The 27,006-nt window shown below is 59.9% G+C and overlaps 2 protein-coding genes across 3 annotated transcripts in view; one reads left to right on the forward strand and one right to left on the reverse strand.

Annotated features, from left to right (window-relative positions):
- The window catches only part of LOC105469136 (transmembrane protein 104), a 62,930-nt gene extending 59,368 nt beyond the window's left edge, over positions 1 to 3,562 (forward strand). For both annotated transcript variants that reach the window (XM_011719765.3, XM_011719766.3), the window contains exon 10: positions 1,036 to 3,562. In XM_011719765.3, coding sequence (XP_011718067.1) covers positions 1,036 to 1,796 — 761 coding nt within the window. In that variant the 3' untranslated portion in view covers positions 1,797 to 3,562. The remainder of the gene's footprint in view (positions 1 to 1,035) is intronic.
- On the reverse strand, positions 3,245 to 26,387 carry LOC105469137 (glutamate ionotropic receptor NMDA type subunit 2C). The gene is given in 15 exon segments (XM_011719770.3): positions 3,245 to 8,458; positions 8,460 to 8,663; positions 9,386 to 9,618; positions 11,153 to 11,340; positions 11,845 to 12,005; positions 12,386 to 12,615; positions 12,910 to 13,035; positions 14,868 to 15,021; positions 15,294 to 15,459; positions 15,645 to 15,856; positions 16,750 to 16,864; positions 17,187 to 17,785; positions 19,865 to 20,278; positions 25,313 to 25,398; positions 26,293 to 26,387. Coding segments are annotated over 13 exon segments (3,861 nt in total). The 5' UTR covers positions 20,264 to 20,278; positions 25,313 to 25,398; positions 26,293 to 26,387; the 3' UTR covers positions 3,245 to 7,384.
- Positions 26,388 to 27,006: the final 619 nt, after the last annotated feature.

Raw genomic sequence — 27,006 nt, forward strand, 5'->3', positions numbered from 1 at the left:
GTGGTTCTGGGTAGCCCGGAGAGCAGAAGCCAGAGACAGAAAGATCTAAGAGTGCCATCTCCTCAGAGCGCTGGGAACGCAGCCCCTTGTGCCTGGGGTGCACAGGCTGCCTCTGCGGAGCTCAGCCTGGGGGGTGTGCTGTGAGCCTGTCTCCAGTGGCAGCCCAGAAGGAGGGCCACCATAAAAGGCTGCGAAGTGAAGCCAGCCTGGTCTCCATCAGCAATGCAAGCTGTTTGCTCTGGACAGATAGGGTCATGGGCCCCCTTCCACTTCCACAGAGTCCCCTGTCCCCTAGCTGTGCTGCCAGGCCCAGGAAAACAGAGCCACATGCCACCTGCCTCCAGTCTCGGTGTCAGCAGCCCAGGACTTGGCAGTCCGCAGCCTTGGTCCTTGGTGCTGTTTGTGCCCTGGCATGACCACTGGCAACTTCCTGCCTGCCCTCGGCCCCTAGGTACCCACCTGTCTGCCCAGGGCTCCCAGCACTCCTGCCTATTGGCTTCGGCTGTGTCTAGCAGATACCCTCGGCCTAGGAGGACACCTCCTCCCAAACACTCCATGCCCTTCTGCATCTACCCCCCAGCTCCCCAGCCTCACATTGGGCATCATTCTCAAACCAAGGGAGAGAGTGTGACCCTGTGTCCTGACCCAGCCTGCTCCCTGCCAGGAAGCTGGCAGAGCCCCTGAGAGCCCTGGGGGGCCGATGAGGGAGCCAGGCAGTGCCTGCCCCAGGATTCGCCCTCCTCTAAGAAGACAGAGTTGCTACCTCTGCAAAGCCGGACCACCCTGCCCCTGGCCCCACTGCAACCCAGGCCCCTTGCTCAGCAGGGAGAGGGGAGAACAGGACAGAGAGAGATGCGGGACCTTCCTCTGATGAGCAGCCACTGTTGAGCCACCCAAGAATAGGGCTGCCTGAATGTGCATTTAATGACTCTTTCTCATGGGGCTATAGGCCCTGCAAAGGTGCCCCCCAGACCAGAAACTCAGGGTAGGGCTGTGCCTGTCTGCACTGGCTGACTCCCCTCTCTTGTTTCCCAGCTTTCGCCGTCATGATTGTGCTGGCCCTGGTCCGCATCGGGCATGGACAAGGGGAGGGGCACCCGCCCCTGGCCGACTTCTCGGGGGTCCGGAACCTGTTTGGGGTGTGCGTCTACTCCTTCATGTGCCAGCACTCCCTGCCGTCCCTCATTACCCCAGTCTCCTCCAAGCGCCACCTCACAAGGCTGGTGTTCCTGGACTACGTGCTGATCCTGGCCTTCTACGGCCTCCTCTCTTTCACCGCCATCTTCTGCTTCCGCGGCGACAGCCTCATGGACATGTACACCCTCAACTTCGCACGCTGTGACGTCGTGCGCCTGGCCGCTGTGCGCTTCTTCCTGGGCCTCTTCCCCGTCTTCACCATTAGCACCAACTTCCCCATCATTGCCGTGACCCTGCGCAACAACTGGAAGACGCTCTTCCACCGCGAGGGCGGCACGTACCCGTGGGTGGTGGACCGCGTCGTGTTTCCCACCATCACCCTGGTGCCGCCTGTGCTGGTGGCCTTCTGCACCCACGACCTGGAGTCGCTGGTGGGCATCACAGGGGCCTATGCGGGCACCGGCATCCAGTACGTCATCCCCGCCTTCCTGGTGTACCACTGCCGCAGGGACACCCAGCTGGCCTTTGGCTGTGGGGTCAGCAACAAGCACAGGTCCCCTTTCCGCCACACCTTCTGGGTGGGCTTCGTGCTGCTCTGGGCTTTCTCCTGCTTCATCTTTGTCACGGCCAATATCGTCCTCAGCGAGACCAAGCTCTGATGGCAGGACAGGCAGGTCTAGTGACGGGAGGCAGAGGGGCCCCAGCCCCACCCCTCGCCCGCAGAGCCCAGATTTAGTTGCTCCCAGGTCTTCATGGGGCAGGTGGGACTGCGGCTCTAGGGGAAACCCCCTGTCCAGCTGGGGGTCTTCTCCCCACCCCACCTTCCACCCAGTCCGCACCTGTCCTCACTCCCCCAGGCGGCTCTCCCACCAGGTCCTCCTGCCTGGGTGACACATGGCTGCTCCCAAGTTCTAGGACTCATTACTGGAATCACACCCCTCTCCTACATCTTCCAACATGTTCACCCCCCACCCCACCTCCACAGCGGGCTCCTCCCTGCACGGTGGGAGATGCAGTGCTGGCACTGCCATCATTTGTCCCAGACCCATGCCCCTCCCCTCTCCAGCCCTGTCCTGCGTCCTTGTCTAAGAAACCTTCACTAGCAACTGCTGCCTCTTCAGAGGCGAATCCCAGGCTGGAAGCATCCTAGCCAGGCCTGCCTGTGACAGCAGGGCCCACCCTCCCACCAGGCCTGGGAGGCGCTAGGTGCCACCTCAGAGAGGGCCTGGCTGGCCCCATGACAAGAACAAGAAGTGCTAACTGGTACCAGAGTCCCCAGATAGAGCTGCGAGGGCTCTCGCTGTGGGCGCAAGCTCCAGAGTAGCAGGCTGGATGGAGTGTCCCTTCTACAGGGACACAGCCGCCTGCCAGCTGGGCCTAAAGTCTGGAGCTTGTCCCTGAAAGGGACTGTCTGCTGCCCTCGCTGCCCCATTGGCGCCCTCAGGGCCTCTCGCAGTGCGGGTGGTCCTACTAGAGGGCAGCCATCCCCACCTGGCACCTCAGTGGCTTGGCGGTGACATGGCAGTGGGAGGGCTCTGAGGTTCCCACCCTGACAGTGGTCAGGCTGCCCGTGCTCCCATTCCAACGCTAAAGGCAGCTCCCTTAGGGGCTGGGCGTGGGTGCTCAGTGTTCACGCTATGTCCCTTGGGCAATGTGGGGTTGGATGGGGCCCCCACTGCCGTTCCCATGGAAGGAGGCCAGGTTCCTAGCCACCTCCCACTCAGCCATGCACGCACTTGCTGGGCTGGCCTCCTAGGAAACACAGGTGACTCGAATGAACTCTGTATTTTCAACGTGCCTTCTACTGCTTCAGGACCTGGGGGTCCCCCTGACCCTCACTGGCTTGCCCCCAGCCCTGGGCCTGGTCCCGCCTGTCCTGGAGCCGCCTCTCTGGGGTGGGTCTCAGGCCCGACCCCTCCCTCTTTTGAGTTCAGTGCCTTGCTCAGCGCCTCCCCTGTATCTCAGCGTCTTCAGACCTCTGACAGAGCGACGATGTAGGGTCTCCTGGGGCCCAAGGGTCTCAGGGTCAGGGGGATGTGGGATTTGCAGGGAACGCGGGGAGTCCACAGGCTGCACCACCTCTGCCCTGGCAGCTGAAGCCTGGGAGTCCCTGTGCGGTGTAATTGGCCTCAGCCTGCTTTCTCTCTGCCGACGCACCTCGGCGGTTCTCACAGCTTGTCCCCACATGTCATTTTCCATCCACGGGAAAAAAAAAAATGCCCCTTCTCCATCTGCCATTGTGGCTTCCTCCCAGGAGACCCCTCAGGATAGGTAGAGCAGGGGCCTGCAGTGGTCAGGCCAAGAGCAAGGAAGACCTGGCTGCACCCCTGTGGCTGAAAACTCAAAACATCTGGAATTACCCTTCTCCAGTTATGTTCCCTCTTGCTTAAAGACAAAGTTGATTAAATCATCCTGCCACCCCAGACTCCAAACCAAATCTTGGACGCAAATTCATGAGCTTCATAAAGCCCAGGTTAATTTATGTGACAGTCTGGAACCGCCCAGCCATGGAGTCAGTGGCCATGTTCCCCGCCACCTCTGAGCTGGGGCAGCCCCGGCCCTGGAGGGAACTGGCCCACAGTGACCACATTGCTGCTGCCAAGTGGGGACCCTCACCACTGCCGTTGTCTAGCTGCTTTGCTCCTCAGTGTCCTCCTGCTGTAAGTCAGATGAGGTCACCTTCCTCTCCATCGATGCCAGGCTTCTGCTGCTGACGGCCAGTGGGGCTTGGGGCCAGGGGCAGAGAACCCCAACAGCAAGACAGCCCCGGGTGATGCTGGCTCTCCACGTGCATCAGGCACATTTCACTGGAGCCATCATCAACTTGGCAAAGTAGGCAAGTTCAGCTTGTGGTTTCCATATTGCAGATGGGCCCCCGAGGTCAGTGGTGGGGAGAGCAGAAGAGGATGCCAGCCCAGCCTGGCCCAGGAGCAGGTGTCGCTGTGGAGGAAAGCTTAAACTCAGCAGCGTCTACCCAACATCTGCCACCTGCATGGCCCCAGATGCCCCCAGGGCAGACCAGGTCAAGGTGGTAGTAAACTTTCTTTGCCTCCCTCCCCACAGAAGCACCAGACCCACCTGAGCCCCAGAGCCTCGTGCCAGCAGCTCCTGGCTGTTCCTCACCTGAGGCTAGAGCAGCAGCTGCTGGCTTATAGATGGGGCGGATAGCAGGTGACAGACTGGGAGGTACTGCTGGGTGGTGGAGGTGGGCAGTGGCACCATGATGGGCCCTTAGCCACACAGCCGTCCTCACCCTGGGGCCAGGAGCAGCCTCGGCAACAGGCAGAGGCTAGAGTCAGAGTGGTGGGGAGGACAGGGGCTGCTGCCCCGCTCCTGGAAAGCCACTGCGGAGGGGCAGTGGCTGGCAGTGCCAGGCCTGGGGGAAGTGGAAGCGTCCTGTGTGGGGCCATATTCCCAAGCAAGGGTGACCCATGGTTAAGGGCCACTGGAAAGTTGGAGAGAGCTTGGGATCTCTTCCACCTGGGGCCGATGGTGTTGATTGCAGACTGGAGGGGTAACCTCCGCTGAATGTCATTATATGCCAGGCATGGCATTGGGTACTTTCCGTGTGGACCAGGCAGCTGGGCCTGCCATTTGCAGGCAGCGAGCCTCCGTGGTCTGTCCTTCCTCATTTGTAAAGTGGGGTAACAGCAGCTACGTCACTGGCCAGTTGTGGGGATTAAAGTGCTGAGCTTAGTGCCCAGCACAAAATGCTCAATAAAGCTATTCAGTGACACCTGTTTCCCACATCACTCGCCAGACTAACTACTTGTAGCCAGGGACCCCCAACTCATTAGGACTCCTGACACCTACTTGGTTTCATAGCCTCCTAATGAGTTGTCACTGGATTGCGATTCGGAAACAGAAGATTGGTCTGAATTATCTGGAGTCTAGAGGGCTTTGGGGGTAGGGGTTGTCTCTCGTTCCCCAGTCCCCTAGGAAACTTGAGGACAGTCCTTCCCTTTCAAAGAGCAGGACAGGCTAGACTGGAGGGTCCTGACTGAAGACATCAGCCTGCCCTTTTGCAAGCTCTGCCCTCCTCCCCTCCACACACCTGGCTCCCTGCAAAAAGCTGGCTTGGACCACAAGCCGCTCAGCCAGACACAAGGAAAAACAGCTACAGCAGCAACAGAAGGGACCCCAGTTTGTAAGATTTTCCTGCTCTGAGGCCAGCCACAAGGGCCTCTCTCTGTATCTCACCCAAAGAAAAAAAGTGTTATTTGAGCATGTGGGTCGCCAGGCCCTTGTTTATGATGCTTTCACATCTGTGGCCTTACTTACTCTCCTCTCCCCTGCCACGCTTTCTTCCCTTCCTTTGGTGGTGCAGGAAGCCAGGCCAAGCTAGTTCTGAACTCAGGATGCATCCTTCCTGCTACCTGTCCCCCAGGATTCATAGCCTCCTGCCCCCGCCCCCAGATATATTCCTAGAGAAGGAACAAGGCAGCCAGCGCCTGGCCCAGGAGCAAGAGCGGCCCTCAGAGCCAGCAGCAGGCTCAGTTCCACATTGGAGGCTCAGCTCTTAATGATCTTTCCAGTTCTTGGTTATTAATGATCTTGGGCAGAGAGCGGAGCAGCCCTGATCTCACAGCTCCTCCGGGCTGCCTCACCTGCCACAGCCTTCCTCCCAGGGCCGAAGGCAGACCCTGACTCCGGGAGGAGGAGGGGCTCGGTTCCAGGGGCTGGTGGCCAACAGTTAACCCTCGCACCACTAGTGGCTGCGACCAAGGTCAAGCTCCCTTCCAGAGTGCTGGCCTCCAACACTCACCTAGACAAACTCCCGGCCTGCTGTCCTGAACCTGGATCCAGCCCATGAAAACCCATAGGGTAGAGAGCATGAAATTGTAATGGACAGGGCCACCCACTTTTGGGGTACTCTCCTACCAAGAATAGAGGTGTATCCCACCCTACCATTTCAGCTGCCTTTACCCCTAAAACCCCCCAAAAAAGTCCAGTTCTTATGGCCCCAACCCAAGTAATGGGGTCTTCAGAGACTAAAGAGGCCATCCGGCTTCCTGGGAACCAGCAAAGAGCTCTGGGGGAGGGCACTGGCAGAGACAGCCAGCACCGCCCCTCGGGCTTCCTCTCTGTCACGTGGAATTAGCCTCTGGTCTGCCTCCACGAAACTTGTCAGGACAGCCAGGGCTTGGCCTTTACATCCTTAGCCGTTAGAAAAGGGTCTGACAGAATCAATAGTTCCACTGTTTGTGGAACGGATAGAAGCATGAAAGCCTGCTTGCTCCACAGTCATTGTAGGGGGGATAAGTGTAATTGCAGATGTGAAAACATTGAAAATGGTAAGCAAAAGCCATCTTTTCAGATGGGCCAGAGGCAAAGATGTGTGATAGAAAAAGGAAGTGGGCTAGAAGCCCCAGAGGGAGGACAGGATGAGACCTCAGGCAGATTCTCCCACCACAGGAGTCCTGGCACCAGCGAGGCCAAGCTGTGCCTGACCCTGGCAGCCACCTGCACCAGGATTCCAGAGCCCAGGCAGTTCCAAGCCTCGCGTGTCAGAGACAACGTGGCCAGCCAGGGTTTAGCAAACCTACAAGCTCCCTACCTTTCTCTGCCTCTGCCACCATGGCACTGTCAGGCTCCCCAGGGCATCCCTGGCAGGGCGGGGCAGCCACCACCCCTGGCACAAGCCTCCCTTTTCAAGGAGACTGAGGGATGAATGCCATCCATCATCACCAGAGCCCCTGTGCTGAGCACACATGTTACATCCGGTGCCAGGATGGGTGGGAGCTGGCCCTGAATACCAAGTGGCTTCTGCTGTCCAGAGCCCCCTCTCAGCCTCACCTCCTTCCCACATCCCTCCCAGACGCTCCCAAGGCTCCGCCTCCCTGAGAGGGAGCTGCCCACCTGCTTTAGGCAAACACCCCACCTGGGATACTCCCATGATGCCCCTGTTGTCTACGGCCTGTGCTGTGCCCCTTCCAGAATGCAGAATGAAGCAACCAGGACCAGTGTGTTGTAAAAGGTTGGTTTAATGTCCCAGTGCTCTGATGAGAAGAAACTCCAGCCAGGTAGAGCAAGGATCAGGATAACCCTGCCTCAACCACAAGTTCCAGTCTCCATGCCCACAGCAGCCATGACCAGTAACTGGCTAGCCCCAGGGCAGGGAGAGCCTCAGGGGTCTGACCCTCACAGCACACCCTCCTGGCAGAACTCTGCATGATAAGAGGACAGCAGAAGCCCAACCCTCACCACGATTTGAGGCTACTGAGGTCACTGATGACCATGGAAGATATCATCTGTCACTGGGGTCCCATGGCCAGGATTTCATGGTAGAAGCGAGAAAAGCCCAATCCTGCCTGCCGCTTAATCCTGACAGTGCCAGGCAGAGAATCCAGCTGGCTCGAAGCCCGAGTGGCTGATAACTCACACTTCTGACTCCAGACTGGAGATCCGCCTCCAGGTGCAGGGTCCCGGGAAGCCTTGCGTCCCACAGGCTACCCTGCTGACCTCGTCCAGTCCCCCACTGTCCCTGTAGCCTGTGCCCAGCCCAAGAGTTCTGCCCCTGTGCCCCAGAGGCCCCCAGGCCCCAGAGAGCCAGGAGCCCTGGCTGGCACAGGGTGGAAGGTGAGGACAGACAGCCCCCCAGCAAAACGGCAGGTGGGCGTGGGCGTGCAGGCAGACATGCTGTCTGTGCTGCCACGTGGGGGCCCCTGCCTGCTCGCCCTCCTGGCAGGCCTCCCGGTAAGTCGGCAGGCACATCGACTGCGCCTGCGCCAAGCGCCTGCAGGCCGAGTGGCCGTCGGGGCGGGCGCAGGTGAGGCAGGTGCACCCAGCGGGCAGCGAGCTGGGCCGAGCGAAGGCCTCGGCCAGGGAGCTGGGCAGGGAAGCGTGGCGCGGGGCGCGAGCCCCGGGCCCAAGCTGCGTGCAGCAGGGCCTCCCGCCGGGCCAGCTGCTCCAGCCCGAGCAGCGGCAGGTCCTCCGGCTCCGGGGGCTCGGGGAAGAGCGGGAGGAAGGGGCGGCCGGATCGGTCGGCTCGAGGAAAGGAGCTGTAGTGACAGCGCGCGGGCGACAGGGGCCGCTCTGGGAGCGCGCGCCGCTCGGAGGCCGAGAGGTGCCTCCCGCAGTGCCCGGCCCGCACCGGCCACCGCGCCTCCCAGGCTGGGCGGCGCGACACTCGGGAGACGTCGGGCAGGGGCGGCCCCGGCGTCGGGGGACGGCCCGGGGGCTGCGGAGCCCTGCGCACAAGCGCCGCGCGACCCCCGCCTGGCGGTCTCCAGCCCCTGGGGCTCGGCTCTGGGGCCGAGCCGGGGGTGGGCAGGCATGGGCTGGGGCCAGACCGCGGGGTCGGGCAGGGGGGCGGTGGGGGGCGCACGGCGGCCGCCACCCCAGTTCTCGATGGTGCGAGTGGCGCGGTCCAGGGAGCTGCTCACGCCCGCCGTGGTCACCATGTCGCGGGCCGCCTGCAGCATCTTGAGCACGCTGGCCTGGGCCGAGCTGGCTGTGAGGTCCGGGCTGGGCTGCCGCGGTGGGCTGGCCAGGCTCTGCACCCCGCTGAAGCAGCTGTAGATGCCCTGGGCAGTAGGGAGACGACAGGCCGTGAGCAGCGCCCTCTGCTCAGGGACCCGCCACGATTGTCCCCGCCTGGTCCCAAGGCATCATCAGCCTTCTCTAAGTCTCAGGAAGCAGCTAACTGGGAAGCAGCTCCCATGTGCCAGGCACTGTGCTTTGCAGATGAATGAGTGGTCTGAGTGCCCAGGGTGACTCATTCTCCTAATCACTCTAGTTAGCACCTGGCACATGAAGGTTCCAACCTGGGCACACCTGTGGGGGGAGGGCTCTGCCCCTCTTCAACCCTGCCACCCTGGTGAGCCATGCCACCTCTCAGGACTTTGGGTTTGTTTTTTGTTTAGACACAGGGTCTCACTCTGCTGCCCAGGCCAGAGTGCAGTGGCGCCATCTCGGCTCACTGCAACCTCTGCCTCCTGGGCTCAAGTGATCCTCCCAACTCAGCCTCCTGAGTAGCTGGGACTGCAGGCGCGCACCACCACGCCCAGCTCATTCTTTTATTTTCTGTAGAGATGGGGTTTTGCCATGTTGCCCAGGCTGGTCTTGAACTTCTGGACTCAAGGGATCCACTGGCCTAAGCCTCTCAAGGTGTTGAGATTACAGGCATGAGCCACGAGCCCGGCCAGAACCTTGGTTTTACCTCTGGAAATGGGCCATGGCCAGCCTGGACTTATCTGGGTAGGTGCCCTTAAAGCTTTGGCTTGTGTGGGGAGGGATGGGCACCCACCCTGCTGAAAGCCAGCAGGAAGTCCAGCTGGGATGTGTTGGGCACCGAATGGCGCAGCTTCCAGTAGACCAGGTGCTCCCAGGCGAAGACCAGCAGGGCCAGCCCCATGGCCACCAGCAGCATGTAGAAGACACCTGCCATGTTGTCGATGTCCAGCTTGCTGCTCATCACCTCGTTCTTCTCATTCTGGCAGATCCCCGAGAGCCACACTGTCTCCAGTTTCTGTGTCTCTCCTGGAGTTGAGCGGGGATACACATCTGGCTCGGGAAACCCCCCTATAAGCAACCCCCTTACAAAGCTCAACACAAGCCTGGAGTAAGAATGGATCTGGGGCCAGGGCGCCACCCACTTCTTCCTCAAGCAGACCACATGGGGATCTAGCCTGGCCGGGGCAGGGTGGTGGGGCGGGGAGTTGGAGGGTCAGTGAGCAAGGAAATAGGGAAGCAGGGTGCAGACTGGAGTGGGCAATGCTGGCCTTTGGGTCCTCCCCCTGTGCACCCCCAGTAAAGGCTTGTTGATTGGGTAAATGTTAACATTCATTCATTCACTCATCTTCATATACTTATTAACCATCTACATGCCACTCATGGAGCTGGGCACACAGAGACAAAAGGCCTAGGCTCCTAAGAGACACGCATTGTGATCGCTCTTATTATTATTATTATTATTGAGACAGTCATGCTCTGTCACCCAGGCTGGAGTGCAGTGGTGTGATCATGGCTCACTGCAGCCTGGATCTCCTAGTTCAAGTGATCCTTCCACCTCAGCCCCCTGAGTAGCTGGGACTACAGGCGCACCTCCACACCTGGCTAATTTTTGTATCTTTTGTAGAGAGAGGGTATCCCCATGTTGTCCAGGCTGATCCCGATCTCCTAGACTTAAGCAGTCCTCACACCTTGGCCTCCCAAAGTGCTGGGATTACAGGTATGGGCCACCTCACCTGGCCACTCTCATTATTATATGGTTTGAAAAATCAGATTTTTTTTTTTTTTTTTGAGACAGGGTCTCACTCTGTCGCCCAGGCTGGAGTACAGTGGCACAATCATGGCTCACTGCAGCCTCAAACTCCTGGACTGAAGGGATCCTCCTGCCTCAGCCTCCCAAGTAGCTGGGATTATAGGTATGTGCCTAATTTTTTTTTTTTATTTTATTTATAGAGACAGGATCTTGCTGTGTTGCCCAGGCTGATCTCAAACTCTTGACTTCAAGTGATCCTCCCACCTCAGCCTCCCAAAGTGCTGGGGTTATAGCCATGAGCCACCACACCCAGTCTAGACCATGTCTTATCTAACAAGAATGGAACTCCTCTAAACGCAAAGCTCTCTCTGGGTTTGGGGGCAGGCTGGGCTGGACCACTCACACATGTGGGACTAAGCAGATCCATAATCTCAAGATGGCCATGGAGATACTATACCAAGCAAAGGAGGTGCTCATCTGGGAGAGATCATGGGAGGGGGCTTAGGGAAGAAGAAAGGAGTTCAGCCACTCCACCCATCCCCACCCTCACCGTGAGGCCTGAGCCCCTTCCTGTCTTCCTGCCTTCAAGGGAGTCTCTAGCCCAGTTCCTGCTCCCTCCCTGCACACCTATCCCTTCCTCAAGTCTCTCTCCAGTTGCTCCTATACCTGCCCCCCTCAACTGCCCCAACCTCTCACCCCCCAGAGACCTCTCCCTGCCCACAGGCCTTGGGAACTTGAGTGGTGGTGGAAATGCTGACAACCTTGGGCTCCACAGCCCACCCTGGGCATCCCAGCAGTGGCAGTACCCACCGTCCCCCAGGAACTGCAAGAGTGCCAGGTCTATGGCCCGCTTCCAGTGGGAGTCCTTCTGCATGGCGATGCCGTAGCCAGTGGTGGCAAAGACCTTGCCAGACCCAATGGTGACCAGCTTGCAGCCCTCGTCCTTGCCTGCCATGTAGTTGAGGACAGCAGCATCATAGATGAAGGCATCCAGCTTCCTGGGGACAGGCTGAGCCTCAGAGCTAGGGACCATATGGGAGGGTAGGGGACACCGAAACTGGGGCGTGACAGGGGTCTAAACCACATGAGCTTGCTGGGCACCCCCGGGAGGGACCAATGGGCAGAGGCTTGTCTGGTTGTCTTGGGTCCTGGATGCAGTGAGGACCCCTCCCACCCTCCTCCGCAGAGTGGCCAGGGGACTCTCTGTTCCCAGAAGACACCACCCTTTCTGCCCACCCCCTCCATGCTCCTAAGGCTCAGAGGATGTCCCAGCCACCACCTCAGGCCGAGGCTGAACTTCGGTCGGCACCACAGCTGTGTTCTGAGACACATGGTGGCCTTCCATTTTTGCCTCAAGCTCCACTCTGCCCCAAGACCTCCTCCCTCCACCCCCCAGGAGTCCTGCAGGGCAGCTCAGTCCCACTGTCCCTACATTGAGAGCTAAGGCTGGTCACTGGGGAGACACATGGATGGAGACAGCGGGTGCAGGGCTGGGGACGCACCCCATCTTGAGGCTGGTGAGCGCGTCCTCCACCGAGCGCTGGTTGAACTTGACCATGTGGGTGTGCATGTCACGGTAGTTACTGCGGATGTTCCGCTCTGTGCTGCCGTTGGGCACTGTGCCAAAGCGGAAAGGTGGGTACTGATCTTGAGGCCGCTGAAACTGCAGGTGGAGGGCAGCAGCCAGTCACAACCCTACCTCCAGCCTTCCAGGCACCAAAGCCCCAAACCCACCCCAGAGCCCAGCCCCACGGTGTGGACTTGCATAGTCAGAGCAGAAGGTCTTAAAGGCTGTCCAGGCCACTCCTGTGTTTTCCAAATGGAGACTCTGAGGCCCAAGACAGGGAGACACTTACCCAAGGCCTCTCAGTCGGTGACCCTGAGCCATCTCTTGCCCCAGCCCCCACCCCCTCCTCAGCAGGCCCTGAAGCTTCTTCCTGCCCCAGCTTCCAGCTCAAATTCCCCAGACTCTGACTGTCCTGGGTCTGCCCACTCACGGCCTGTCCCCACCCTCAGTGTCCCCCCACCCTGTGGCCCCACAACCTTCTTGTCACTGAGGCCCGACACAGTGTCGATGTATTGCTCCTGGATCATGAAGGCGGCCAGGTTGGCCGTGTAGCTAGCGAGGAAGATGACAGCAAAGAAGGCCCAGACCAGAACCATGATCTTGCTGGTGGTGCCCCGCGGGTTCTCGATCGGCACCGAGTTGTTGAAGACCAGCGCCCACAGCAGCCACACGGACTTGCCAATGGTGAAAGATGGGCCCCCGGACTCTGGGGGCAAGAGGGGGATGCTGGGGCTCCTCCTGCCCACCATGAAAGGGCTCAGGGCTCAGCCTGGCCTTGGGGGGCATCCGTCCCTGGCCATTCCCTCACCAGGTCAAGTGAGCTCGCCCGTGTGTGTGTGTGTGTGTGTGTGTGTGTGTGTGTGATCTGACTGGCCCCCAGCATGTGTCATCCAAAGGCAAGGGACTTCCCAAAGGTATTCTCTGGAGGACCCGTTGCCCCTGAGCCCAACCCTCAGGGTGCCCAGGCCCGCCCCTCGTGCCAGGTCCAGGCGAGGCTTACTCTTGCCTCTAGTGAGGTTCTGGTTGTAGCTGACGGGGCTGAAGTACTCGAACATGAAGACGGTGATGGCCACCACGGTGAGGCACATGACAAACATCATCACCCATACCGCAGGGCTATATGGCTCTGGGGACAGAGGGAGGCAGTTCAGAGGCCTCAGCATGTTCCCTGTCCCTGCCCCCAGCCCGGAAGCACTGGGTGGAGACAGGTGGGGTCCACGTGGTCAAAGTAGGGGCCCACCAGCTCTGCGGACCCAGCCAAGGGGGCCCCTGACTCAAAGCAGCAGAGCCCCGGGGAGAGGCCCCCAAAAGAGGTCAGGATCTCCAGCATCCTTAGTCTCCCCCTGCCCCCCACTTCCCTGGGACAGGTACAAGTCACCCACCCCAAGAAACGTTCTTTTGACTTCACAACCCCTGCCTGTCCCCAGGTGGATGATCTGGTGGTTCCGCCTGGAATCAGGGCCCCTGAGGCCAAGTCTTACTCCTCATCCTACCAACATGGAAACCCGTGCCCAGGGAACTGGAGAGACCCACCCCAGGCCCCGGACAAGACTGTTTCTATCTCCTAGAGTAAGAAATCACTACTGCTGGCTGGGCTTGGTGGCTCTCACCTGTAATCCCAGCACTTGGGGAGGACGAGGTGGGCAGATCACCTGAGATCAGGAGTTCAAGACCAGCCTGGCCAACATGGTGAAACCCCGTCTCTACTAAAAATACAAAAATTAGCCAGGCATGGTGACACACGCCTGTAGTCCCAGCTACTCAGGAGGCTGAGGCAGGAGAATCACTTGAACCCGGGAGGCGTCAGTTGCAGTGAGCTGAGATCGCACCACTGCACTCCAGCCTGGGCAACAGAGCGAGACTCAGTCTCAAAAAAAAAGAAAAGAAATCACTAGTGTTGGCCAGGTGCAGTGGCTCACACCTGTAATCCCAGCATTTTGGGAGGCTGAGGCAGGTGGACTGCTTGAGTCCAGGAGTTTGGAGACCAGCCTGGGCAACATAGTGAAAACCTGTCTCTATACAAAATACAAAAATTAGCCAGGTGTGGCGGCATGCACCTGTGGTCCCAGCTACTCAAGAGGCTGAGGTGGGAGGATCACTTGAGCCCAGGAAGTCCAGGTTGTAGTGAGCCGAGATGGCACCACTGCACTCCAGCCTGGGTGACAGAGGAAGACCCTATCTTAAAAAAAAAAAAAAAAAAAAAAAAAGGAAAGAAGAAAGGAAGAGAGGGAAGGAGAGAGGGAGGGAGGGAGGAAGGGAAATCACTCCTGCCATGAGCCTTTGCTATGCTATGAAGTGGGTTTTGTTTTCTCTCTTCCGTGGCTGAGGAGCCTGCTCAGAGAGGTTCTGTGACTTGCCCAAGGCCGCACAGTAGGACAGGACAGAGCCGGGGTTTTCACTCCTGTTTGGCCAGCCTCAGCTCTTCCCCTGCCCCGTGCCTGTGCTCACAGCTCTCCGCCACCTCATACTGCATGTCCCACGTGACCTCTGACTGGGCACTGTGGGAAGGCAAGGATTATGGCTGTAGCCCCAGCACCCAGCATGGGACCTGGCTGCCCAACCAATGCTGGACTCCTCACCCAGGAAGCAACACACCTCTTCCCACACCACACTCACTCCTCGGCTCCCCACGGGCCTCCCCCACTTGTTCCACGGTCCTGGCCCATGGCCCATCCTGAGGCCAGCCTGCCTGCCAAGTTTTCCTGTCACTCACAGGGGCACCATGACCCATCCCACACCCCCAACCCCACCCTCGCCTGGCAGCCATACCTAGAACCGAACACCGACCTCACTTCTCTTGTCTCCTTTCCACTCACCTCCAGCCAACCTCCAAGACCCAAGGCTGCTCTGCTTGGCCTCTGAGAGCCCACCCAGCTCCCCATCTCCACCCAAGCTGTACACACCCGCCTTGTGGGCCCCTCTGGCCCCGAAGCCATCTCTGCCCACCCTGGGCCTCACCCAGGAAGGCCGAGGGGGAGACGGTGCCATTGCTGCGAGCCACCATCACACTGATGCCCGTCTCCACGAAGGGCACAGAGAAGTCTACGATCTCGGAGCGCTCCTCATTGATGGTGAGGGAGCCGATGGCCATGTCTGCCCGCTTGTAGTACACCTGGGGGCCAGACGCCACGGAGGTTTGGAAAAAGGGCTCCCGAGGGGTAGACACACTTCACAGGCACCTCCAGGCACCCCTTCTAACACTCACCGGCTGAATCAGTCGTTCCCTCTGGGGCCCTCAGAGCTCAGCTTTCAGTACTGACCATCCCAGGAGTCATCCCTGGTGACAGCCCATGCCCCCCTCTAGAGGGCATCTGAGAGCCGCATGGGGCCTGGGCAGCAGGCAGACAGGCGGGGCAGGTGAGGAGGGAGTGGGGTGGGGCCTACCTCCCCAATCATGCCGTTCCATACGCCGCGCACCCGCTTGCCATGCTTGCCGTTGGTCACAAGGTACAGGTCGTAGGAGAATTTGACCACCCTGGCCAGCTTCTTGAGGATGTCGATGCAGAATCCCTTACAACAGAGCTTGGTGTAGGGGGCCACGTCCCCGCTGCTGCAGTCATGCCACCATGAGACCACCGGGAGTTAGAGCACATCGTGGCCCAGCCCCTCCCCAGCCGCTCCTCCCAGCCTGGCACGTGGACCCCTGCCCCACACCCAAGCATGCGACATACACAACACCTGACCATCACACAGCAGCACCCAGCTCACACCAGCCTCCCAGGGCGCTCCGCAGACCTGAAGGTGTGGTTGCTCTGCCTGCGGCAGGGCACGGTGTTGGGGACGCAACCTCCTGTGCCAGGGTCGGGGCTCTCCACGATGACAAAGGGCCTCTCTTCCAGCGTGGCCACCGTCAGGTGCCGACTGTCCACCACGGGCTGCAGAGAGGCACTGTAGCGAGGCCACACAGGGTACTTCATGTACAGGACGCCATGCTCCCAGCGCCCCACCTGTGGAGGGTGACAGTCTCAGCCTGGGGCCTCCAGCCCTACAGCCCCCACCCTCTAGGTGGAGCCTGCCAGGGCCAAGAATCCCCCTCTCTCACCTGGGGACGCTGGGGTAGGTCAGAGTAGGGCTGCTCCTGGCAGCCTCCCCCAGCCTCGGGTCCCTGTGTTCTCCAATCCAGCTCCACACTGACCCACAGCGTCTTCCTAAAGCCCAGACCTGACCCTGTCTCACTCACTGTACTGGTCCCCCCTGACTTTGACAGAAAGTCCTTAGCTGAGCACTCAAGGCCCTTCATGCTCAGGTCCAGTGTCCCCCCATCACTCCTACCTCCTCAGTCTGCACACCCCTAAACACACCCCTGCATCACTTAAAAATGCCCCAAACCCTTCTGCCTCTCTGTCTCTTCCAGGCTAACACCTCTTCCTGGTGGGCTCCTACTCAAACCTCCACAGCCCAGCTCAAATATCCCATCTTCTGTGACCTCTTCCCCAGTTTCTTCCTTTGAAGGCAGAACTAATTCCTGTTCCTCATCTCCAATCCCACAATCTTTTGCACACGTCTACTCAAGCACTGATCTCTCCATATTGTTTACAAGCCTGTCTGGCCAGCATGGTCATGGGTTACTCCTGCAGGGGCAGGACCAGGAGATAGGAGCACTTGAAATGTTCTATAGTGGAGGGAAGCTGGGGTGTTATGGGAGCCCAGAGCAGGGCACCTCACCCACCCCGGGGCACCTGGAGGCTTCCCAATGGAGGAGATGTTTGTTTCAGCTGAGACCTGGAAGATGAGGGGTTGGATAAGGGACAGAGGGACTCTCTACTCAGCTGTGGGCACAAGAGGAGGCGGGGACAAAATGAGAGGACACTGAGGGCCCCTGGGCTCACCCCCTTCTCACCATCTCCCAGAGGCGGTGCCGGTTGAGGGCGATCACCACCATGGTGGGCTGGACCAGGTACCCACCAGGGCTGAAGGAGAAGTCTCGGCCCTCCCAGGTGACATTCAGTAGGTGCCTGCCAGAGGGGAGAGATGCCTGCAGCCCTGCCAAGGACCAGGCACCCCCTGCCTCTGCCTCACTGCCACCACCGACAGCAGGTGGCCTTGATTGTGTTTATTGTTCAAAGTGCTTCCCTATATTGGCCCCACGATCCTTGCCACACCCTGACACCTGCTGTTTTTTTCAGATGAGGACACTAAGGCACAGACAGGTGGGGTAATGTGGCCCCAGGCACGCAGCTAGTGAGAGGTGTAGCTGGCCAGCCCAAGTTCACTGCCACCCAGGTCCCCCGAAGTGCTCCCCACCTCCCTACCCCTATGCCCCGGGCAGGTGCCCACCTGTAGAAGGCTTCCCGGGCAGGGCTGACGGGCCCAGGGTGAGCGCGGCAGTCCCCGGCTGGGGCTGGCAGGGTTCCGTGCTGGCGCCGGTAGCCGTGGGCGCCCAGGGCCAGAATGGCCACGCCGTCGCGGACCTTCTGGCGCAGGCTGAGGCGCCAGCTCTCGGTGACGACGCTGATGAGGCCCACAGGAAAGGTGGCAGGGGGCGCATCGGTGCTGCCCAGCGCCAGGTTGGGCACCAGCCACACGTGGCCGGGCCCCACCAGGCCGGCCTGCGCCGCCTCGGCGAAGAGTACCTCGGCCTCCTCGCTCGAGCAGTAGGCCACGAACACGGGCGCGTCGAGCTGGCGCAGCAGGTGCTGGGTGCGCGCGCGCGGCCCTCCCGGGCCCAGCTCTAGCGTGACCACGTCCAGCAGCCGCCAGCTCAGGTGACTGGCGTCGGCGACAGCGCGCACGCCCTCCAGGAAGAGCGCGTGGCCCGGGTGCAGGCTGGTGATGACCGCGAAGGCGCTCCAGTCGTACTCTTCCAGCACCTTGAACAACACCTGCAGCTGCTGCTCCAGGGACACGCCCAGCTGCAGGAAGGCGGAGCCCGGCTCCTGGGGGCGGGGCGGGGCCTGAGCCGGGGCGGGGCAGGCTGAGCCCCGCCTCGCGCCCCTTCCCCGACCTCGACCCCTCCATCCGCTCCCAGGCGCCCTTGCGCGGGTGGATGCTCCGCATTCCGGGAGTCCCCTGGCCTGCGCCTCCCTCGCGCCCCAACGTGGTTCCCCGCTGCCCATTAGCATGGTCATGCCCGGCCCCCAGCCCACCACGCTGGCCCGCAGACCCGCAGCATCAGCACCACCGGGGAGTTTGTCAGAAATGCAGATTCTCAGGTCACAGCCCACACCGACCGGATCGGAGTCGCTGGGTATGGCGCCTGGCATCTGTATTCTAACAAGCCCTTCAGTGGACCCTTGAGCCCGCTAGACTGAGAAGCGCTGCCCCAGACCAACTGAATCTGAATTCCAGAGGTGCAAAGCCAGGCGTCTGTATTTCCTAAGAGCACGATGAGGGTCGAGAGCCAGTGTCCTGAGATCTTACGCCGGGGACCCAAGAGGACTGGGAAACACCACCTGGTCGGAGCCCTGAGGGTGGGAATGCTCCTCTCCACCCCCTGCCACCACAAAAGCCCAAGGCACTGCCGGCTGGCACCGGGGCCAGCGCAGTCCCCTCCTAACTGGTCTCACTGCTGCCACTGTCCCAGTCTTTTAAAAAAGCAAATAAGGGAAAATTCAGAGGCCAAGCAATGCAGTTTCTTCAAAAAACAAATTGCAAGGAAAAAAGAGGGAGAGACAGAGGAGGGGCCCAGAGGTTGAGAGAAACTTAGAAGCCACACCAACCAACCGGCACGTGTGGACCTGATTTGGCTCTTGATTCGAGCAAACAGGCTGCAAAATAAACATTTATGACAGTTATGAGACAATGGGGAAATTTGAACACTGCCTGGATAGTTGAAGGAATTTTTATTATTTTTTAGACATGATGATGTATGGTGGTTTTACTTTCTTAATCCCTTATCTGCCAGGGATACATACTGAAATATTTATGGATGGAATAAGAGGATGCCTGGGCTTCACTTCAAATTAACACAGAAGAAGGGAAAGGGGGTGGTGGTGAGGCTGGGGTGGATGACCAGGGCGAACAGGGGATATATAAGCCTTCCTTATACTTTTTAATGTATACTCAAAATTCTTCATATAAAAATTAATGAAACAAAGGCAAATCAGATCAGTCTCTTCCCTCGACTCTCCTGTGCTCTTCCCTGAGTAGCTAGATCACCAGGGGCAGGTCTAGGAAGCTCACAGGGCTAAGGTGGGCACGGACCACGGCCACCGTCACAGCCCGCTTGCCCTGCCCTGGCTGCCCACTTGCTTAGGGAAAAGCCCAAATGTCTTCCCAGGTGGCCAGGCCCCCGCCTCCTTCTCCAGGCTTTTCCCTCTATTCCTCCAAAGCTCTGAGCTCCTTCCCCACCTTGAGAACTTCATCCCACCTGCTCCTCTGCCTGGGCCTCTCTCCCTCCCCACTGACTCGCCCTTAGGCCCTCAGCCTAGACATCATTTCTCCAGAGACCTTCCCTGGCCAACACCCTATGCATGAGCCATGCGTGAGCTGCCTCACAGCATCCTGTGTTTTTCCTTCAGAATGCTTGTCCCAGTTGTAACTGCGGATGGGTGTGTGTTTGGAACGTTCTCCCCCAGCCCTGCAAGGGCAGGGCCGTTTCTGCCTCCCGCAGGGCTCCAGGGTTCCCTGGAGTGCTCACCCTACAGGTGAACTACCACTGCCCGAAGGGCATGGCACCACCTCCATGCCCGGCCGGCCCTCTGGGTCTTCACCCTGACCTAGGAAGCTGAGGGCAGCAGACAGGAGGAGGGCTGGGGCCTGAGCCCCGCAGCCAGAGGTGGGCCTGCACCCTGCCTACCCCTCATCCAGACACAGTGTGAGGGCAGCCCAGAATGTCTCTCGTCTAGAACATGGGCTGTCATTCCCATAGCCATCTCCCCATCACCCACGTCATGCCCTCAGCCCCCACCTCCCTGCCAGTCCCGTCTAATCCCAGCTTCCCAGAACCTAAGCACCGCCCTCCCCAGCCTGGTTCCAGGCCTGAGGCACGAGGGGACATGAGTTTGGACATGCACCTTGGGGGAGAGGACCACAGCGGAGCCTCCGCTGATGCTGAGGATGGGCACATGGGTCTGGGAGGAGATGAAGTCAAGGATCTGGGCCACCGCCTCGGTGCCCACGTTGTCCTCAAAGACAATGCCGTGGACGCGGGCAGCACCCAGGAGGCCGCAGATCTGGGTGAGGAGGCTGCTGGGGTTGGTGTTGTTGACCCCCACTGTGAGTGGCTGGATCTCCAGGGGCAGGTCCAGGAAGCTCTGGGGGGTGAGGCGGGCACGGACCCGGGCCTGGGGCGGCCCCGAGCTGCCAAACACCACGGCCACCGTCATGCCCTGCTCGCCCTGCCCCGGCCCCGGCCCCGCCCAGGCACCGAAGAGCGAGGTGAGCAACAGGGCCGGCCCCAGGGCCCCACCCATGTCCACCGGAGGGTCCTGCGGAGAGACCAGGACAAGCACAGGTAGGGAAACAGAGGTTTGGAGAGAGGTAGATGGACAGACAGGAGGGACAGAGGGGCACACATACAGAAGATGAAAGAGAAGAAGGGAAAACCTCCCTCCCCGAAGAGAGGCGGAGAGAGAGGGAGACAGACAGACACAGACAAAGAGAAAGAGACAGAGGTTAGTTGAGCATCCCAAGGTCATCCTGGAAGAGCAAGGGCCAGGGAAGAAGAGGAGCCACAACCGGGACCCAGCCCTCCAGTCTACCGATGAACTGCACACTTGGCTGGAAAGGCAAGGCCTTCCGAAACACAGCCACCGGGCTCTGCCCTAGGAAGTTATACTGAAAATGCTAGTCTGGGGTTCAAGTGCATGGATTTGAGTCAGAGAGATCTGAGTTCATGTCCCAGTTCTGCCACTAACTGGCTGTGTGATCTTAGGGAAGTCACTTAGCCTCTCTGAGCCATGTTTTCTTGCCTGAAATCATCACAGCAGTGTGGGACTTAGATGAGCTAACAGGCTATTTGCTGGGATTAGTGACCTTATCCTGCAGGTGACAGGCCCCCAGCCAGGTGAAGGAAGACAGCTCTTGCATCACCCCCAACCCCCCGCCCCGCTGCCAGTCCTCTCTGTAGTCTAAACGGGATCTTCCATCTGTCTCTCATCAGGGCCTGTGCTACTGGTCCAGTGTGCCCTGCTTGCCATGGGGCCAGCCCCAAGGGCCCTGCTCTGCATGGCTCTGCCTGGCACAGAGCCCCCTCCTCCTCAGCACTGGACGTCACTACAGCCCTTCTTTCTGTGGCCTCAGCTAGCAGCAGCTCTTACGCAGCAGGGTGCAACAGCGCTCACTTGTTCAGAGCTCAGGGGTACCCGAAACCCCAAGCTTGTGAGCTGGGGTTTGGTCTCGTTTCACATGAGCTGGTGGGCTGGCCTCTCAGGCCATCACTGGCGTGCAGGATCTTTTTAACCCGATCCAGGGCCCTGACATGTATCCTTGCTAAATGTCATTATTTTGGATTGGGATCAAGAGCCACAGCAGTGAGGGTAACGCAAAGCCTGAGTGGAGTGGTGCCCACGGATGTCGCTCTCCCTCCCAGCTGGCCATCGGCCACGGCACTGCCACCTCTTCCATCTTCATCACATCCCCAGCAAAATTTCTGAGAAGGGGAGAGCTAAAGGTGGACAGGATGAGCCTGCCACTCTAGCCCTCCCGCCTCCCCCAGGATCTGCACATTTCTGCTACAGAAATGCTCACGAAAATCAAGAAGTTGCCAGAAACCGCGCCTCGGAAAGGCAGATGCCCTTCAGGGCTGGGGCCCGAGGCAATGGCTGGGCAGGCTCCAGCTTTCTCACAGGGCCTTCCTTTTGCCTGCCGCCAAATTTCTCTCTCTTTTTTTAATCCAAAGCCTAATGTCTTACAGACATATGGGCCTTCTTGGGTCTCTAGTCCTCTAAGGAATCCAGAGAGCGGGGAAGTGCAAGAGGCTACCGGGAACATTCAGGAAAGTTCCTCTTCTCCCCAGGGTGGCACTGAAAGGATCCCTCCAGGGGAACCCACTAGACTGACTTTAGTGCAGAAACATAAATTGGCCATGTGTGCTGAACCCCTTCCCTGCGGTCGGCACTGGATGGTGGAATGTCCCTATGGGTGAGACATGGTCCCTCCGCTCCAGGAACTTAGAGTCAAATCTGCAGAATGAGCATGCTGCTGTTAGCACCTCCAACCTCATCTTTTTCTAAATGTATTTCTCTTTCCACCCTTCCCTCCCTACTTCCCTCAAACTCCCCAGCCTCCCCCTCAAGACCTTCTCTTAGCTAAGGATCTAGAGCTCATTCACAGGAAGGTATAAGGGACTGATAATAGCTGAAAGGGTTCTCATTCCCAAGAGAGAGGTAGTTGAGCCTTAAGCTAAAGTGCCAGGTGGTAGAATTTCAGGCTAACAAGACAGGAGTTTTGGCAAGGAAGGGAATATTGTTCTCATGTTGGTGCCCTTGAAGTCTTCCCATGTGTATGGTTCCCTAGTACAGTGACACAGAAGTGACAGAATTGACAGCCCAGAGACATGTTTGAGTCTGGCATGGGATCGATCAGTGCCACGCCATGCCTCAGCTACCACCACCAATCAGGGATGTCAAATCTCGAGCACAAAGCTCACTGATATGCTTGTCGCTCCCCTTGTAAGGCCTCTGTCTGCCCACCTCTGCCCACACCTCCAGGTCCTAGAGGTTCCTTGCCCACTGGGAAGCCCCAAACCTCCTACCACCACTGCCTCCCAGTGATAAGCTCTAGATCTGTGCTGCCCAGTATAGGAGCCACCAGTCATACATGACCATTGGGTACCGGAAACATCTCTCACCCAAACGGAGGTTGCTACCAGTATAAAATTTCATCCCACACTGCACACTGAAGACAATAGGGAAAAAGAATGTCAAAATCTCATAAACATTTGTATCTTAATTACATGTTGCAATAATAACATTTGGGGTATGTTTAGTCAAGGAAAATATACTATTAAAATTCATGTCACCTGTTTCTTTCTATTTGTTGTAATGTGGTTACTAGAAAACTTTAAATTGTACTTGTGGCTCCCATTTTATGTATTTATTTATTTTACTCTGGACAGTGTTACCCTGGATGAAGGGCCCAGGCTCCTCAACTGCAAAGGGGCAGAATAAGCAGTCTGCCATGAGCGTCTCCAACCTCCTTCTTCTAAATGTATCTCTCTTTCCACCAATAGCCTGCCCTCCCTACTCCCCTCAAACTTCCGGCCTCCCCAGTCAAGACCTTTTCTTAACCAAGGACCTAAAGCTCATTCACGCGCAGGAATAGGGTCTGATAACAGCTGAAATGTTCTCATTCCCACTCTTTCCAATAGGAAGGCATCCTCCTGGGCTGGGGACACCAGAGACTCTCTCCAAAGGGAAGGTGTCCTCCTGGGCTGGGGGGTGGGGGAGTTGAGGCAGGTTGTACCTCTAACCAAGGGGCCTAAAATGGGGGAGGGATCCCAGAATACCTCGAGAGAGAGGGGCCAAAACTAGGTAAGTCCCTGGGCTCCAAATAGCAAGGGGCAGACTCAAGGAGCTTCTGACGTCTGTCTTATTACCCTGTCTAACCCCGCCGTCCTACAGAGGTAGGAGGGACAAACCCCGCTCTGCCCCACCACAATCTCCTCCCTTGCCTCCCCCTCCCCACCTCCCATCTACCCACCCCCACCAGCCCCACTGCACTGCTGAAGCCTCCCTCCAGCCACTGCTCCCTCCTCACACAGGACAGCTACTCCCTGGTGCCCACAAATGAAGTCCGGACAGCTTAGTCCCATAGACAGAGCCCTCTGCACCCTGACCACAACCAACCATCCTCCCATCCCTGGAGCCCACAGCTCTGCCAGTCTGCTGGCCAAACAGCCCCACTCTGCCCTCGTCTCCAGGCCTTGTTCCAGCATCCCCCAGGCTGGAACGTCCTCATCCCAACAGAAGTCTACTCTCCTTCAGGGCCCAGCTGAAATCCCTCTCCCACAGGCACCTGCCTTGATGCTTCAGGCTCCAGGTGCAGGGTCTGCCGCGAGGCTGAGGCAGCTGCCCTTCTTCCCTTTGCCCTGGCTTCCCCTCCTGGGTGGGGAGCTCTGTGCAGTAGTCCCCTCCACCCCTCCATTCTGTCCTGCGGCAGGTGTGTGTGTGTGTGCACTCATGAACACCCTGCCCCACACTGGACTGCGAGCTCCTTGAGGGCAGACACATTGTCTCAGAGACCTCTGCCCACCCACCCACTCAGGGTCTCACCCCTTCCACAAACAGCCCTTAAACTAATGTTTGACAAACACAGAGATCCCCAAAGAGCCCCAGAGAGGATGGCAGTGGTCAATCCTTCAGGACACAGCAGCATCTGGAAGGGTCTGAGCACCTTCCCAGGCTGGGGGCCTTCTTCCTGGGTCCCCACAGCTCAGCCAGATCCCCTGGCACAGACCTGCACGCACATGCACACTCCCGCACTCACACCGGCTCACATCGGAGATACCGATGGCTCCCCCTCTCCCAGGCTAGGAAACTTGGTCGCTGGAGTCCTCCCCACCCACCAGCAGAACCCCAGACCCCCTGCCCTTCCGGTGAGCCGCCCTTCCTTTGCCGTCGGGTTTCCCTCCCTCCCTTTTGCTCAGCCAAAACCCGAACTGAGGCGCCAGGGGAGAGGACCGCCGTTCTAGCATGCCCCACTGCTGGGGGCACGGAGTTCTCGCTCCTCCAAGGCTACCGCCCCCAGTCTCTGCTGACCAAGCCCGGACTCCCCCCGGCCCCCGGGACGCCCCGCCCCCTCCCCTCCGCAGGAATCTCTTACACTCGGGCTGTGAAGTTCGGGGTATTTTTAGGCCGGTGATAAATAATTCATAGGGAACGTGGCATCAGGCTCCCCCCGCGGGAGGAGGGGGCGCAAGCAGCGAGAGCCACCGTCACCCGCGGCTCAAGGACACTCGCGATGCGGCGGCGGCGGCGGCGGCTCCGGGCGGGGACCCGCGCCACGCCTCCTGGCGGCGGAGCTGGGCACCACGCACCCGGCGCCCCCCGCCCCGCGCTGTCCCCGCCGGCGTCCGCGGCTCCTGCTCCCCCACCCCCACTCCCCCAAGCTGGGTCATGATCCTGAGCCCCGCAGTGGGGGGACCAAGCCAGTCTGGCAGGCGGCCCTGGTACCAGCCCAGGCCTGCCCCGGGGCCCTGGGCGAACCCAGGTGTCCCGGACCTGCCTACCTGCCTCTTGCACGCTCTTATTCTTCGGGAGTTTAGAAACAGGCTCAAAGTCACTAGCCCCGCCAAGACCTGGACGGGCTCCGAAATACAGCCAGCGGAATGGTACCCTCCCCAAATAAGTTTCTTTCCTCGATTTTCCTGTGGCCTGGGGTCAGGGACTGAACTAAGATGACGCCACCATCCGAGGGCTGGGGGACCGAGCCAGAAGTCCCCTTGGACAACCAGGGCTGGGAAACCGAGTGGACGAATAGGGTGGGCATCGGGGCCTGGCGGGAATTTCTGTCTTGCTCACCCAGCAGCTCCTTGTAGGGTCGCGGGACGCACCTGGAGGTTCAGGTTGCCTGGTGCCTTTGCTCCGTGTGTCCCCGCCTTGCCCGCCTAGGCAGGAAACAGGAGGCTCGAGGCTTCCCCTCCCCGCCGTCGGGGATCCTGAGTGAAGCCCCCAGAGACTGGCGCAGGCGGCTGGTGCGCAGCCAGGGCCCAGCGCCAGGTCACGCTCGCCCAGCACCCTCTCTGCCTACCCTTCCCTTCGCGCGCTGGAAGCCCGGAAGCCGGGCACGGGCCAGCATCTGCAAGATGCCACTACTCTGGAAGCCCACTCCGATTCTCCCAGGTCACAGGAGGGAGAGACCTAGGCTGGGGCAGAGGAGATGGGGCAGAGCTGGAGGGGAAGAATCGGGACCCACGGCGGAGGAAGGGGTCTGGGCGCCGAGGCAAGTGTGCAGCAGGTGCCCAGCAGACCTAGGGAAACCGGGGCACTGGGCTGGGGAGCCGCACAGCCCCCTTTCGCCTTCTCGATTCCTTTCCAACCCCTCGCTCTGATCGATCCCAGCCCTGGCCCCAGCTCCCTGACCTGTTCCCCGCCCTCCGCCCCGGTGGCTTCCAGCAGCAACAGTTGGGGTCCGCGGCAGCCCAGACTCCCCCGCTCCCGCCGTGCCGCCGTGCCAAACGAAGGAGGAGGGGGGCTCGGCGACCCCGGGGACGAACGTCTTAGGCGCTGCACCCGCGTCCTTCTCTCACGTCCGCCACGCGCCTGTCTCCTCGGCCTCTTCTTCACCTCCTCTCCGGCCGCCTGGGTCCAAACCCAAGGCCGGGTTCTCGAGGGTCCGGGTCCTCCAGCCGCCCCCTCCTCGCGCCCCGAGAGTCCTGCGCGGGCCCGGCTCCCCGCGGGTATCCCGCCTCTGTCTCCGCCGTCCTTGCTCGCGCGCCGCGGGAACCCAGCCCCAAGTTGGCGGCGAAGTTGGCGCCCCCCGCCCGCCGCCTGCCACTCACCAAGAGGAAGGGGCGCTGCGTCCGCGCCGAGAGCCCACGCCGGCCGCCTCCCTCGCGGTGTCTGTCCCAGAGCCTCGGCCCCGGAGGGCTGGCGCGCTCAGTCTCAGCTCCGCGGGCGCCGGAGCCAGGGCGCGGCGGGGCGGGGGAGGGTGGCGCGGCCTGGCCGGCTGGCCCCGACCCGCCCCCGCGCCCCGCGACCCTCCCGAGGCTCACACGGCGCCCGGCTCCATCCCGGGCTGGTCTGCGCGCCGAGCCTCCTGCTCCCAGGGCTCGCAGCCGACTGTGCAGGAGCTTTCACCGCCGCCCGCGAGGGCCCGCCCCGCCGGGGCCCGTCGCCTCCGCCCCGGCTCGGCCCGGCCAGCCGCCCCTCGATGCCCCTCCCGCCGCAGGCCCGGGTCCCTCTCTCCTCTCCGGGACCGCGTCCCCAGACTCGACACTCGGGGCAAGTGTACCTCGGAGGAAACGCCAGCCTGCCTGGAACCTGGGTTTGAGCCCGCAGCTCACAAGTGTGTGACCTTGGGCTAATTTCGAGGACCCCTCAGTTTATAAAGCGAGGCAGCATCTTGGGGGCTGCCATGAAAGGGAGTGACCACTCTCCGGACACTGCAAACCCCTAGGGAGATTGAGGCACTATTTTTAAAGGCCAGTGGGTCTCACTGGAAACAGAGGCAGGAAGGTTTTGGGAGCCAAAGAATGGGCCCCGGGCTAGACTCG

Source organism: Macaca nemestrina, chromosome 17 (genome assembly GCF_043159975.1).
Source record: "Macaca nemestrina isolate mMacNem1 chromosome 17, mMacNem.hap1, whole genome shotgun sequence".
Classification (NCBI taxonomy): domain Eukaryota; kingdom Metazoa; phylum Chordata; class Mammalia; order Primates; family Cercopithecidae; genus Macaca; species Macaca nemestrina.